We start from the raw sequence: 12,455 nt of genomic DNA on the forward strand, positions 1-12,455 counted from the left end.
GTAGGTTGGGGATTTAGTCAGGACTCAGCTAGGTGATTCTTCCACTCTTCGTGAGGTTGACTGAGGTCACTCAGTGTTATTCAGATGACAAATAGCCTACTTTGGAGGGTCCAAGATAGCCTCTCTAACATGTCTGGTGTCCTGGTAGGGATGGCTCAGAGGCTGGGCTCAGCTCTGGCTGTCCAACAAACTACCTGTATGTGACCTCTTCAACATGGTGGCCCCAGAATCATCAGTCTTCTTACATGATGGCTGACTTCTCCCAGAGCAAATGTCCCTAGAGAACCAGGTAAAAGCATATGGCCTTTCCTGATCTGGCTTTGGAAGGTATCCAGTCTCACTTCACTATATTCTGTTAGTTAGAGGCAAGTCATAAGACCAGCTCAAGCTTCAAGGAAAGGGGAATTAGCTCCACTTCTTGACAATGAACTGGCCAAATTTGGAAAATATAATTTTCCACACCCACCATTCCCAGCTATCTTATTATTCAAATGCAAAACTTCAGAATGACAGGTAGGGCCAGATAAATGAGTAAAGGTCACTGCAGGGTCCAAGTACATAAGCAGTGAGAGCCTAAATGACTAACCACTCTTATATGCAAACTAAATTGTCCATACCCTAGAAAGAGTTCTTTTTAATTCCTGTACTTTTGTTGGAAAGTAAAGCTCATTCCTCTCTAGTTGTAATACAGAGGAGGTTTTTTAAACATTTTATGTTGAAACAAAAATGGGTTTTTGTTCTGGACTTCTAGGCTGCAGGGGAAAAGTACATGGCCAGGTTTTGTGCCACAGGCTTTGTTTCTGTTCATTAGTGCTTTGAAAGCACGTGATTTTGACATCTCCCTTGCAGATCTGAGCTCTAGAGCGTCTCTCCTCACAGATGGGCCTCATTTTGTTCTTCTGACAGTATCTCTCACGTTTCTCCTGAGAATCTTTAAAGTCTAAAGGACAGCATTTTTAGAAGTGGATTTGTGTGTGTGTGTGTGTGTGTGTGTGTGTGTGTGTGTGTGTGTGTGTTTCTCTGGAAGAAAATTAAGAGGTGGAATTTCTTTTAGGAAGAAAAAATATTGGCCAGGTGGGGTGGCTCATGCCTGTAATCCCAACACTTTGGGAGGCCAGGGCAGGCAGATTTCTTGAACTCAGGAGTTTGAGACCAGTTTGAGCAATGTGGTGAAACCCCATCTCTACTAAAAATAGAAAAAATTAGCCAGCTGCAGTGGCATGTGCCTTGTAATCCCAGCTACTTGGGAGGCTGAGGTGGGAGGATGCTTGAGCCCAGGAGGTGGAGGCTGCAGTGAGCCATGCCACTGCACTCCAGCCTGAGCAACAGAGCCAGACCTTGTCTCAAAATAAATAAACCAATTAATTAAGTAGGACATGTTTTTAAAGACAAAAATTGAAAAAGGCAATGATTTAAGATGTTTATGTGTATATATTGTATATACACAAGTGATGAATATTCATTGGGCCACATCTGAATATTCAAAATGCAAAAATAAGAAAATAACCACTTTAATGAACAGTACTTTTAAGAATTTCTAATAATACCATTTTCTACCTAACACTGAAAAAAACTGTTTCCTCTAGTTGTTAAAAGATAAATATGATGAAATATTACTTACTGCTCAGAGATCCTAAGATGATCAATGATTTTAGTGTATATTTTATTTTAGAATGAAAATGACACATGCTAGTCACCATTATTAGCAAGCATCTCTGGGTTTTGTTACTGTTTACCTTAAAACACTTCATTTTAATATATATATTTAGATCAGATTCAAAATAATGTATTCAGTAAGCTAATTTATATAAAAATTGTAATTTAACTATTGTGTTTAAAAATGAGCTTTATTTTTAACTTTTGAGCTCTATATCCCATTTTAGAAAACTATTCAAAGTAAGTATTTCCATCTCTGTTATATAAAATAGACAAAGAGGCCAGGTGCAATGGCTCGTGCTTGTAATCCAAGGCACTTTGAGAGGCCAAGGTGGGTGGATCACTTGCGGTCGGGAGTTAAAGACCAGCCTGGCCAACATGGTGAAAACCCATCTCTACTAAAAATACAAAAATTAGCTGGCATGATGGCACATGCCTGTAGTACCAACGACTTGGGAGGCTGAAGCAGGAGAATCGCTTGAACCCAGGAGGCAAAGGTTGCAGTTAGCCGAGATCACACCACTGCACTCCATCCTGGGTGACAGAGCGAGACTCTATCTCAAAAACAAAACAAAACAAAAAACAAGCTTCCTGTCAGCCTAAAGGAACCATCTTGTCTTTCTCTTATCTTAGTGCCATTTTCTTTGCTCCATTAAGCTACCACCTGGCATTTTAAAGAGCAGTAACCAATCAGTCAATAATTAATAAATGCTTCTCCCTTCTATGAAGGAGGAAGGCCCTTGCTGGGTGTGGTGGGGAATCTTTGAAATCTGGTAGTCTGGTTAAATGGCTCGTGTTGGAAAAGAAAAGTGATGGGAGAAATTCCTTATTAATTGTGAACTTGATTCTGTATTCACCTTTAAAATAAAATTTTCAGATTGGGGCACAATGATTCACACTTGTAATGTCAGCACTTTGGGAGACCACGGTGGGAGGGTCACTTGAGGCCAGGAGTTAAAGACCAGCCTGAGTAACATAGCAAGACCCTCTCTCTACAAAAACTAAAAGAATTAGCTGGGTGTGGTGGCACACCCCTGTATTCCTAGCTACTCAGGAGGCTAAGGCAGGAGGATCCCTTGAGTCTGGGAGTTCAAGACTGCAGTGAGCTATGATTGTGCCACTGTACTGCAGCCTAGGCAACAGAATGAGATCCTGTCTCTAAAACAAAAATAAATAAAATAAAATTTTCAGTTTTAGAATGTATGTACTTAGAGCACTAGAAACAGATACATGCACAGTACAATAGAGATGGCCTGGTTTCCTGCACTGAGGTAGATAAATGAGCTGGTCCCTCAGTGGCAGTCAGGTGAGGTCAGAGAAGGCCATCGAATTGGCCTGAAGACCTAGGCTTGCCTGCCAGTCACCATCTCCCTAAAGTAGAGCTTGGAAGCTCCTTGGCAGAGAGAGGTCGGGCTTTAGAGCTGGGCACTTCCAGGATGGATTCTTGACTTGACCACTTGGTAGTTCTTTGACCTTGGCCAAGTCATTTAACCTAGATTTACTTACCAGTAAAATAAAGCCAATCAGATCTATCTTGAGAATTAGGTAGAATATTTCTAGAATTCCTGCTCATCAATAAACGGTAGCTCTTACCAATGTGATACTCATGGTGAGGGATGAGAAGCCAAGCTTTGTTTCCCAGTGGTGACATTTTCACTGTTGATTCCTCATTTTATGATCTAGTGTCTAAAATTGTCCAGTGAAAGAGAATGTAGAACTTTTTCAGATGAGATGTGCTTTTATCCAACAGGCCACCTAGTAATCACTTATTAAAACCCTTACAGTATGTTAAGTATCGTCCTAGATACTGGGATATAAAGTTGAAAAACACATACTGTCTTTCCAGGAACACACCGTCTAAATAGGTCCTAGGGAAGCTTGAGATTTTTGTTCTCCCTGAGCTATTCTTTGCGCTGTTCATTGTTGCCCTAGCAGCAGAAGGGAGTACACTTGCCTCCCTGTGGCATTGAGCTTGATGAGTACTCCAGAAATCCTCCCCCCATCCCATCGTAATTTTACCCAAGATATAAACAAAGGATATAAAAATGGCAACTCTAGTTTTGGCCTCACAGCAGAATTAACAGAGGAGGCAGCAGGGTCTGCATTTTCAATAAATCACCTATTGCTTCTTCCCAGCATAACCCCTGAGCTGACTGGGACTGATGAAACAGACCTATTGCCACTCACCACTGGCCAATTTTAAACTTTGTTTCAGATATTTTTGTTTCCTTTTTCCTCTCTATGATTCTCATGATGCCAAAATTACTGTATATTTGGTCTCAGTTGCTATCTCGTAGAGTTTTGTTGTTGTTGTTTCTACTCCAGAAATACCTAGTTTTGGTTTGATGGCTTCCCATTGGTGGTACAACCCAACATCATTGGGGCTCTAATCCCTCATAACCTCAGGCCAGCTCTTACTATCACATGTCTTTCAACAAAATCAGTCCCAGGCTGGGCGTGGTGGCTCATGGCTGTAATCCCAACACTCTGGGAAGTCTGAGGCAGGAGGATTGCTTGAACCCAGGAGTTCAAGATCAGCCTGGGCAACACAGCAAAACCTCGTCTCTAAAATTTTTGTTTTTAGTTACCTGGGTGTCATGGCCACACACCTGTGGTCCCAGCTACTCAGGAGGCTGAGGTTGGAGGGTGTCTTAAGCCCTGAAATTTGAGGCTGCAGTGAGCTGTGATCACACCACCTGCACTCTAGCCTGGGTAACAGAACAAGACCCTGTCTCAAAAAAATACATACACACACAAAAATCAGTCCTATTTATATAGATGTGAAGAACTATTAGGCCTAAAACCTGGTCTCCTTTGCAAAGAAGAGAGTTAAGTTTATTATATATGTGTTTGTCTGAAGTGTCTGAATTACTTTTTTCCTCTTTTAAACCCTCTCAGGAAATCTTTCTTTTATTCTAAGAGGAAGTAGCTCTTGTAATAAAACTATGATAAATCTTCTGTGAATTTTTAAAACAAGCATTCTATTTCTTTAATTGTAGTCACATCTTTCTGATATATTTTTTCAAACAACTAGTCCTTATAATTTCACAGCACATTCATTGCCACATCATTCACGTAACTGACTCATCCTTTCTAATTGTAAGCCAGCACACATAACATGCAGATCTGAAGCAATTATCCTAATGACAGGGTCCCAGAAGCTCATTTTGTTGGAAAGCCTGTAGGATGTGAGGTTAAAAAGGCTCGCGTAGGAGCCCCATGTTTGTCCCTTAACCCTCTTCCTGTTTAGAGAAAGAAAGTGCAGCTCGCTGCCAGTGTTCATTTAATTTTACATAAACATGCTTTTTGAAGCTGAAGCAAGTCTGACTGATTTTCAACATGGAAAATAAAAAAGAGGCCAGTTGCGATGGTTCGCACCTGTAATCCCAGTAATTTGGGAGGCCAAGGGGGGTGAATTGCTTGAGCCCAGGAGTTTGAGACCAGCCTGGCCAACATGGCAAAATCCATTTCTATAAAAGGTACAAAAAATTAGCCAGGCATGGTGGCACACACCTGTAGTCCCAGCCACTCGGGAGGCTGAGGTGGGAGGATTGTTTGAACACAGGAGGCAGAGGTTGCAGTGAGCTGAGATTCACACCACTGCACTCCAACCTGAATGACAGGGTGAGACCCTGCCTCAAAATAAATAAATAAATAAAAGTAAAATAAAATATAAACACTGTTCTTGGAGTTGTATCTAAATAGAACTAACAACAGAAGCATCTATTTCGGAAAAATTCGATTCATCAAACGATTTTTTGGCCAACAGCCATTTGAGAATGATGTTAACATCACACATAGAGATGCTGTATTTTCTAGGATTTGACATTTTCAGCAATCAAGAAATACTATATTTTGTAAATGGAAATACCACTACTAAAACCATAATGCTCTAAATAGAATAATGTCTTTCTTTCCAAAGTCGATCTTCTAGAGCATTGTGAAAATAAAAGGAAGATATTTCATGGCAAACTTATCTTTAGGTAAACAACTGCAGGCATAAGTGCTGCCAGGCGAGTATTCCTGGGGCAAACAGGAAGAGGGTTAATGCCATCTCTCCCTAGCAAGTCATGTGAGCTCTCTAGGCCACCATCGTATCATCTGCAAGGTTAAAGTCTTGGAATAGTTTTTGGGCTTTTTAACAAGCCACTTCAGAACTTAGTGGCTTTTAAAACAACTATTTATTTTGCTCTCAATTCGGTGAGTTAGAAATTTGAGAAGGGCTCAGCCCAGCAGTTGGTTTCAGATCCCTGTGGCATCAGGTGAAATGCTGGGTTAGAAAATTCACTTCCAAGATAACTTCACTAACTGTCAGTGCCTTTGGCTCCTTGGCCTGTCTCTCTAGCTACCCAGCATCTTATCCTCCAGGGCTTTTCCCTGTACCTTGGGTTTCTCACAGCATGGTTTTCTGAGAGTACTCACTTGTTTGTTTGTTTTTTTTAACGTGGCAACTGGCTTTCAAGTAACAAGAAGCAGAATGTGCCAGCCAGTAAAGGGCTACATCAGACTGGCACGTATCACCTCTACTGTGTTCATTTGTTGAAAGTGGTTACCAGACACACCCAGAGTCAAGGTTGGAGAGATAGACTTCACCTCTTGATGGAGGAATAGCAAAGTCACACCGCCAATGAGCGTGTAGGATGTGCCTGTAAATCGTAAACTGTCTCTCTCTATACATAGGTATATGGTCATCAGTGAATTATAAATGTTATTAATATAAAGGACGTATCGCACACAATTTACAATTGTAATGTTTTGTAAATTCCATATCTCAGTAGATCCTTGCAGAAGGCTTTCATTGATTTTTGCCATACTCGTAGATCAGTAGCCAACCTACTATTGCAAGTAAGGACTTTATCTTATCCATGGTTAAGTCAACTTCCCTGGCATTATCTTCTTTCATTCCAGTAGACTCTTCACAAATAACAATTAAAGAATTGTTAATCCCAATCACAGACTAGAATAATTGTTTTTCAAGAGGCTCATAATAATGACATTTTATTGACTCTACAGCATACAAAGCACTTTCAAATATGCTCTTGGTTAATTCTCATGATATTGTGAAGAATTTCCTCCTGGTTTCCCAGAAAAGAAAATTGGGGTTTGGAGTGAAGTGATTCAGTAGGGTCACACAGCTAATGAGGGCAGAGCCAAGACTAGAATCCCTGTCTTCTGATTACAAGCGTACCGCTTTCACTTCCTCTGCTGAAACCTTACATTTGGAGAAGAAATTTAAAACGAGCCTCAAGACAGGATTCTCTGCCACTGTTCATTTAAAATATCTCCTTTCAAGAAAGAGTGTTTTATAGATGTTAATCGGTGAGTGGTATAGAGCATCCTCACTATTTCTCCTTCTTCATCTGTATAATATTTCTAGGCATCAGTTTTTACGGTAAGCAAGTGTCCTCACTGTTGATCAGACTGGTGAGAAAAACTGGACAGACGTGTCACAGAGGACTCAGGCCCACACATATTTCTCTGTTTGTTTCTTCGTTTCCAAAAGTCAATAGCAAGAATCATTGTCATCGTTCCTAGTCACAGATTCCCCATAGAAACTACAGGGCCTGAGGAATATATCTGGGGAGAAAAGACAATCTGTGATGCAGGACTTAAATATATCATTGAAAGAAGTGTTGGGGGAAAGCCTTGTGAATTGCAGAATGATAGTTATGAGAGAGAGAGCCACAGAGAAGGCTCAGGAGTTTCTTCTGTCTGATCCCTTTTCTAAAATTTATTATTTTCCAACCATAAAGGAGACTTTTTATCTCCCAGTGAAGTCGCTCCCTGTGACTTATCATTCTTTGTTTTGGCTGAAGAGTCCGTTTTGCCTAGAGGTTACAGGGGTGTTTTTATTAGCACCTTTTTTTAAAACATGAGTAAAACATTCTTTGTAGAAAAGTTAGGAAATAAAAATAAGCAAAATTGTAAAACCACAAACCATCTATAATCCTGCCACTATTTAACAGATAACTAATGTTAACATTTTGGTCTGAATGACGTAAGCATCTCCTCAAATACCAAAAATTACGTGACACAGATTATGTGTTATTTAAATAGCAATGCATTATATTTGATATTTTCTTTGAGTAGCTTTAAGTGCTGTGCTGAAATTGTAAGTTCTATGTCTATAAACCTTTAGTATTAAAGAATATATATGCGATTGCTTTCTCAGTAGCTCTCTGGCAGCTAGCTAAAGCCATGTTGTTGTGGGCAATATTCAATGCAGAACTTTCCATAGGAAAATCATATTGCTTCTCAGAAAATGTTATGACCTGCACTTTCCTTGTGGTCATCGTGGGTGGGAGATGTCCCATATGACTCATAGACCAGGCTCAAAGATGAGTTTAGCAAAGTCCCCCTCCCAATCCCCCTTGCCAAGGGCACTTGAAGAAAGTCTATCATGGTTGTAGTTTGGCTATAGTATAGTACTACATTTATTACACCCTAAAAGAATGTCTAAGCTGGGTGTGGTGGTTCATGCCTGTAATCTCAGCACTTTGAGAGACTGAGGTGAGGGGCTCACTTGAGCCTAGAAGTTCAAGACCAACCTAGGCAACATATTGAAACCCTGTCTCTGTAAAATAAATTTTTTAATTAGCTGAGCATGGTGGCACACACCTGTAATCCTACTTACTTGGAATGCTGAGGTGGGAGGATCACTTAAGCCCAGGCGTCTGAGGCTGCAATGAGCTGTGATTGTACCACTCCACTCCAGCTTGGGAGACAGAGCAAGACCCTATCACTTTAAAAAAAAAAAAAAAGATCTTTTTCATTGATGCTGTATATACTGGGGCAATGTATGACCTAAATAATAATTCTGTTTATCTATTTTTTTTTCCTTTTTAGGCAGCAATAAGGAAAGAACTAAATGAATTTAAAAGCACAGAAATGGAAGTTCATGAAGAGAGTCGACAGTTTACAAGGTAAGTGACAAAATGCAGTTTCGAAATTGAAAATGCTTAAGATGTGATCCCATGTTAAGTTGGTTAAAAAAAAAAGAAATTGCTTACACTGGTAAATTTTATGATAGGTGTATTTTATCACATTTAAAAAATGTTTTTAAACAGTTTAGCTTAAAACCATCTTATGAACATTTCCACTTCTCACATTCATTCTTGTTTGCTTTTAAGAACCTAACAGTCAATGTTAGGTTTTAAAGATATGACTAGATAAGATCATACATTTCTAGAATTTCATAATAAACTCAGCTATCTCCTTCAAGAACACTAAAACTAATCATGCTGAATAAGAATTTCTAAAATTAAATCTTTTCTTTCAGAGAAGTCTGAATCATTCCAAAGGGCTACATTTTGGTTCCTTTCTTAGTTTTTTTCTAAAGACAAGATCATTTATTCTCCTCTTGAACAGACTTAGTTGAAGTTGTATGCCCAGAATAGATGTTGGCAAGAGTCCGTGTGGGCACATACATAACGCTTTGGTTTCACAATAGACTTAATAGGATTGAAGCTGACTTTTCAGAAGATTTAACTTTAGAATGGGAATCCTGATTTTACTGGTGCCACAGGAGATTGCTATCATCTTATCATTTTGCCCCCAGTCCCTTTCGGTTTCTTTAACAGGTTACCAAACCCAGCAGACACCTGAGTGATAATATAATCTGACCCCCCCCACTTCACAGGTGTTCTGTTTATGTCTGTCTTTAGGATGAAGGTACTTTGCTCTGCATAACAGGTGTGTTTCTGAAGATTTGCAAGCAACTCATATCTTTAAAAATTGAATCAATTAAAAAATACCAGGATAGATGATCGATTACATGAAGAAGATCATGATAGGTCTTTGTGGAAAACAAACACTGATCCCCTAAGCTACAGCCATACATCCTGGTGCCACTGTTCCTGCAGTCCCAGTGATGATGGTACTGTGTGCCGGGAGCATGTCAAAATATAAAGGAAGTTGCTGTATAACCTCCAGTTTTAACAGCAAACTTCCCTGAAATTGATGGAGAGGAGTGAGGTTTGTTATAGACTTCCTCCACAGCTTTTCTTCCTGTGTTAATGCCAGAGAACTCCCCTTTCTTTTCGGGTTATAGTCGGCCTTCTGTATCCATGAGTTCCCCATCTGTGTAGCCAACTGACCACCATCCAAATTTTTAATTTTTTTTTTTTGAGACAGAGTCTCGAGTACAGTGGTGTGATCTCAGCTTACTGCAACCTCCACCTCTCAGGTTCAAGCAATTCTTCTGCCTCAGCCTTCCAAGTAGCTGGGATTACAGGCATGTGCCACCATGCCTAGCTAATTTTTTTATTTTTAGTGGAGACAGGGTTTCACCATGTTGGTCCAGCTGGTCTCAAACTCCTAGCCTCAAGTGATCTGCCTGCCTTGGCCTCCCAGAATGCTGGGATTACAGGCTGAGCCACCACACCCGGCCCAAAATATATGTTAAAACAAATACAAAATAACAACACAACAATAAAAATAACACAGATCATAAAACAAAACTGTAAAATAGCTATTTACAGAGCATTTATTAGGTAGTATAAGTAATCCAAAGACGATTTAAAGTATATGAAAGGATGGGTGTAGGTTGTATATAAATTCTACACCATTTTATATACGGGACTTGAGAATCCATGGATCTGGGTATCTGAAGGAGTCCTGGAATGAATTCCCTGTGGACACAAAGGGCTAAATATACTTTTCTTTATTTATCTTCTCCTATATGGTTTGTTTGTATATACATGTAGAGCTTTCCAATATCCTGAATGGATTTTTGTCTATTTGAGGGCTTTATTCTATCATAATCTACTCTGAAACCAGCAACATGTCCTTATCAAGCCAGACACTTTTTTTTGCCACCCTCTTTTCTCCCTTCCACTTCCAGGGTCAGGAAACATGTATGCTGCAATGCAACACCTGTGGTTGCTCTTCTGTAGTAAAGCTGATTATTAAAAGGTGGCGACATCACGCTGGCTGGGGCCTCCAGGCAACTGGGAAGGTGGAGTGCTTGGTGCAGTTGAGTTCTGACCCCTCAGCTGTAGTGACTACACTCGGCCCACACATTGTCATTCAGGATAGTTCTACTTCTGCATAGTTTTCTTAGAATTTGGAGCATCTGATTGCCTTATCTTCATTTGATAGCATGATATAAAGAATAAATTACAGTCAAAAATAATCAAAATTTAAAAGTACATTTTTATGGAGGTTCTCATTTTATGAAAAATAAATATCTATACTGAGAGGTTCTTTCTCTTCCATTGTACTCTATTTGAAGAAGTACAATAAAATTAGGGTACAGGAAGAAGTAAGGGTCATTTTGTTTGTGTGTGTGCGCGTGTGTGTGTGTGTGTGTGTGTGTGTGTCTGTTTAGTAGAGATAAGGTCTTGCTATGTTGCTCAGGCCGGTCTCGAACTCCAGAGCTCAAGCAATTCTCCCACCTCAGCCTCCCACAGTGTTGTGATTGCAGGCATGAGCCACGACATCTGGCCTCTGGCCTCTTTTTTATGTTTGTATTTGTATGTACACAAATAATATATTCTAATTAAGCATTCAAGCAATACAACATTCTATTAAGTATAAATGAAAATCCCTTTCACTCCTTCCCCAACCTCGGTTCTATTCTCACAGGTATCCACAAGTAAAAGCTTGATGTAGATCCTTTTAGATGTTTTTCCCTGTATTTATAAACATGTGTGTGTATATATATTATATGTGTGTGTACATGTGTGCATCTATATGCACCCTTTCTCACACACGAAAACAGCATCTAAAAAATCTTTCTATAATAGTATATATTTCATTCAACTGGATGCAGTGGCTCAGGCCTGTAATCCCAGCACTTGGGGAAGCCAAGGTGGGCAGATCACTTTAGCTCAGGAGTTCAAGACCAGGCTTGACAACATAGCAAACCCTGTCTTTACTAAAACTACAAAAATTAGTTGGGCATAGTGGCTCCCACCTGTAGTCCCAGCTACTTGGGGAGGCTAAGGTGGGAGAATCACTTGAGTCCAGGAGGCAGAAGTTGCAGTGAGCCAAGATCACAGCACTGTACTCCAGCCTGGGCAACAGAGAGAGACACTGGCTCAAAAGAAAAGATTTTATATATATATGTAAAATTCATTTGAATGACTGACATTTCATAAATAATATGCCAAAAAGTTACCGAACAATTACACTATTGATGGATGTTTAGAGTTTTCAGTTTTTTATTATTAAAACAATGTTGCTTTGACTTTCTTTCTTTATATATATATATATATCTTTGTGCCAGTACATGCCAGTGTTCCTTTGGTAGTCCCATAAGTAGATTTGCTAGGTTCCTGGGAATATACATTTTGCATTTTGGAATAAACTACTCTGTTATCCTCCAAAAAGAGCACTAATTTACAGATCTACAGATTAAAAGCATGCTTAGTCTACTCACTCACCCTCATCAGCATTTGGGAGGAGAGGAATGGTTGAGAGGTTTGTATTCTAACGTATGAAAACATTTCGAGACCAGGCTTGACCACATAGCAAACCCTGTCTTTACTAAAAATACAAAAATTAGTTGGGCATAGTGGCTCATACCTGTAGTCCCAGCTACTTGGGGAGACTAAGGTAATCAATGAAGTGTACCCCATTTCGTTGATTTCTATTAGGTTGGGCATCTTAACATATCGTTATTGACTATTTCTTTTTTATTATTCGATTTGACTATCCAAAACTTCTGACTAGCTGACACAGGAGGATTACTTTAGCCCAAGAGTTCTCTCCCAGCCTGGGCAACATAGTGAGACCCCATCTCTAGAAAAAAGTTTAAAAATTAGCTGAGCATGGTAGCACATGCCTGTAGTCTCAGC

At 39.7% G+C, this 12,455-nt stretch overlaps 1 protein-coding gene across 19 annotated transcripts in view; it reads left to right on the forward strand.

The window, feature by feature from the left end:
- PHACTR2 (phosphatase and actin regulator 2) overlaps window positions 1-12,455 on the forward strand; it is a 287,718-nt gene that overhangs the window by 259,021 nt on the left and 16,242 nt on the right. For 17 of the 19 annotated variants that reach the window (XM_054254482.2, XM_054254484.2, XM_078370210.1 and 14 more), the window contains one exon: window positions 8,503-8,579. In XM_054254482.2, coding sequence (XP_054110457.1) covers window positions 8,503-8,579 — 77 coding nt within the window. Of the gene's footprint in view, window positions 1-8,502; window positions 8,584-12,455 lie in introns of those variants that run through there. The other 2 variants (XM_035296894.3, XM_078370211.1) reach the window with 1 other exon arrangement.

This window comes from Callithrix jacchus, chromosome 4, assembly GCF_049354715.1.
Source record: "Callithrix jacchus isolate 240 chromosome 4, calJac240_pri, whole genome shotgun sequence".
NCBI classification, from domain to species: Eukaryota; Metazoa; Chordata; class Mammalia; order Primates; family Cebidae; genus Callithrix; species Callithrix jacchus.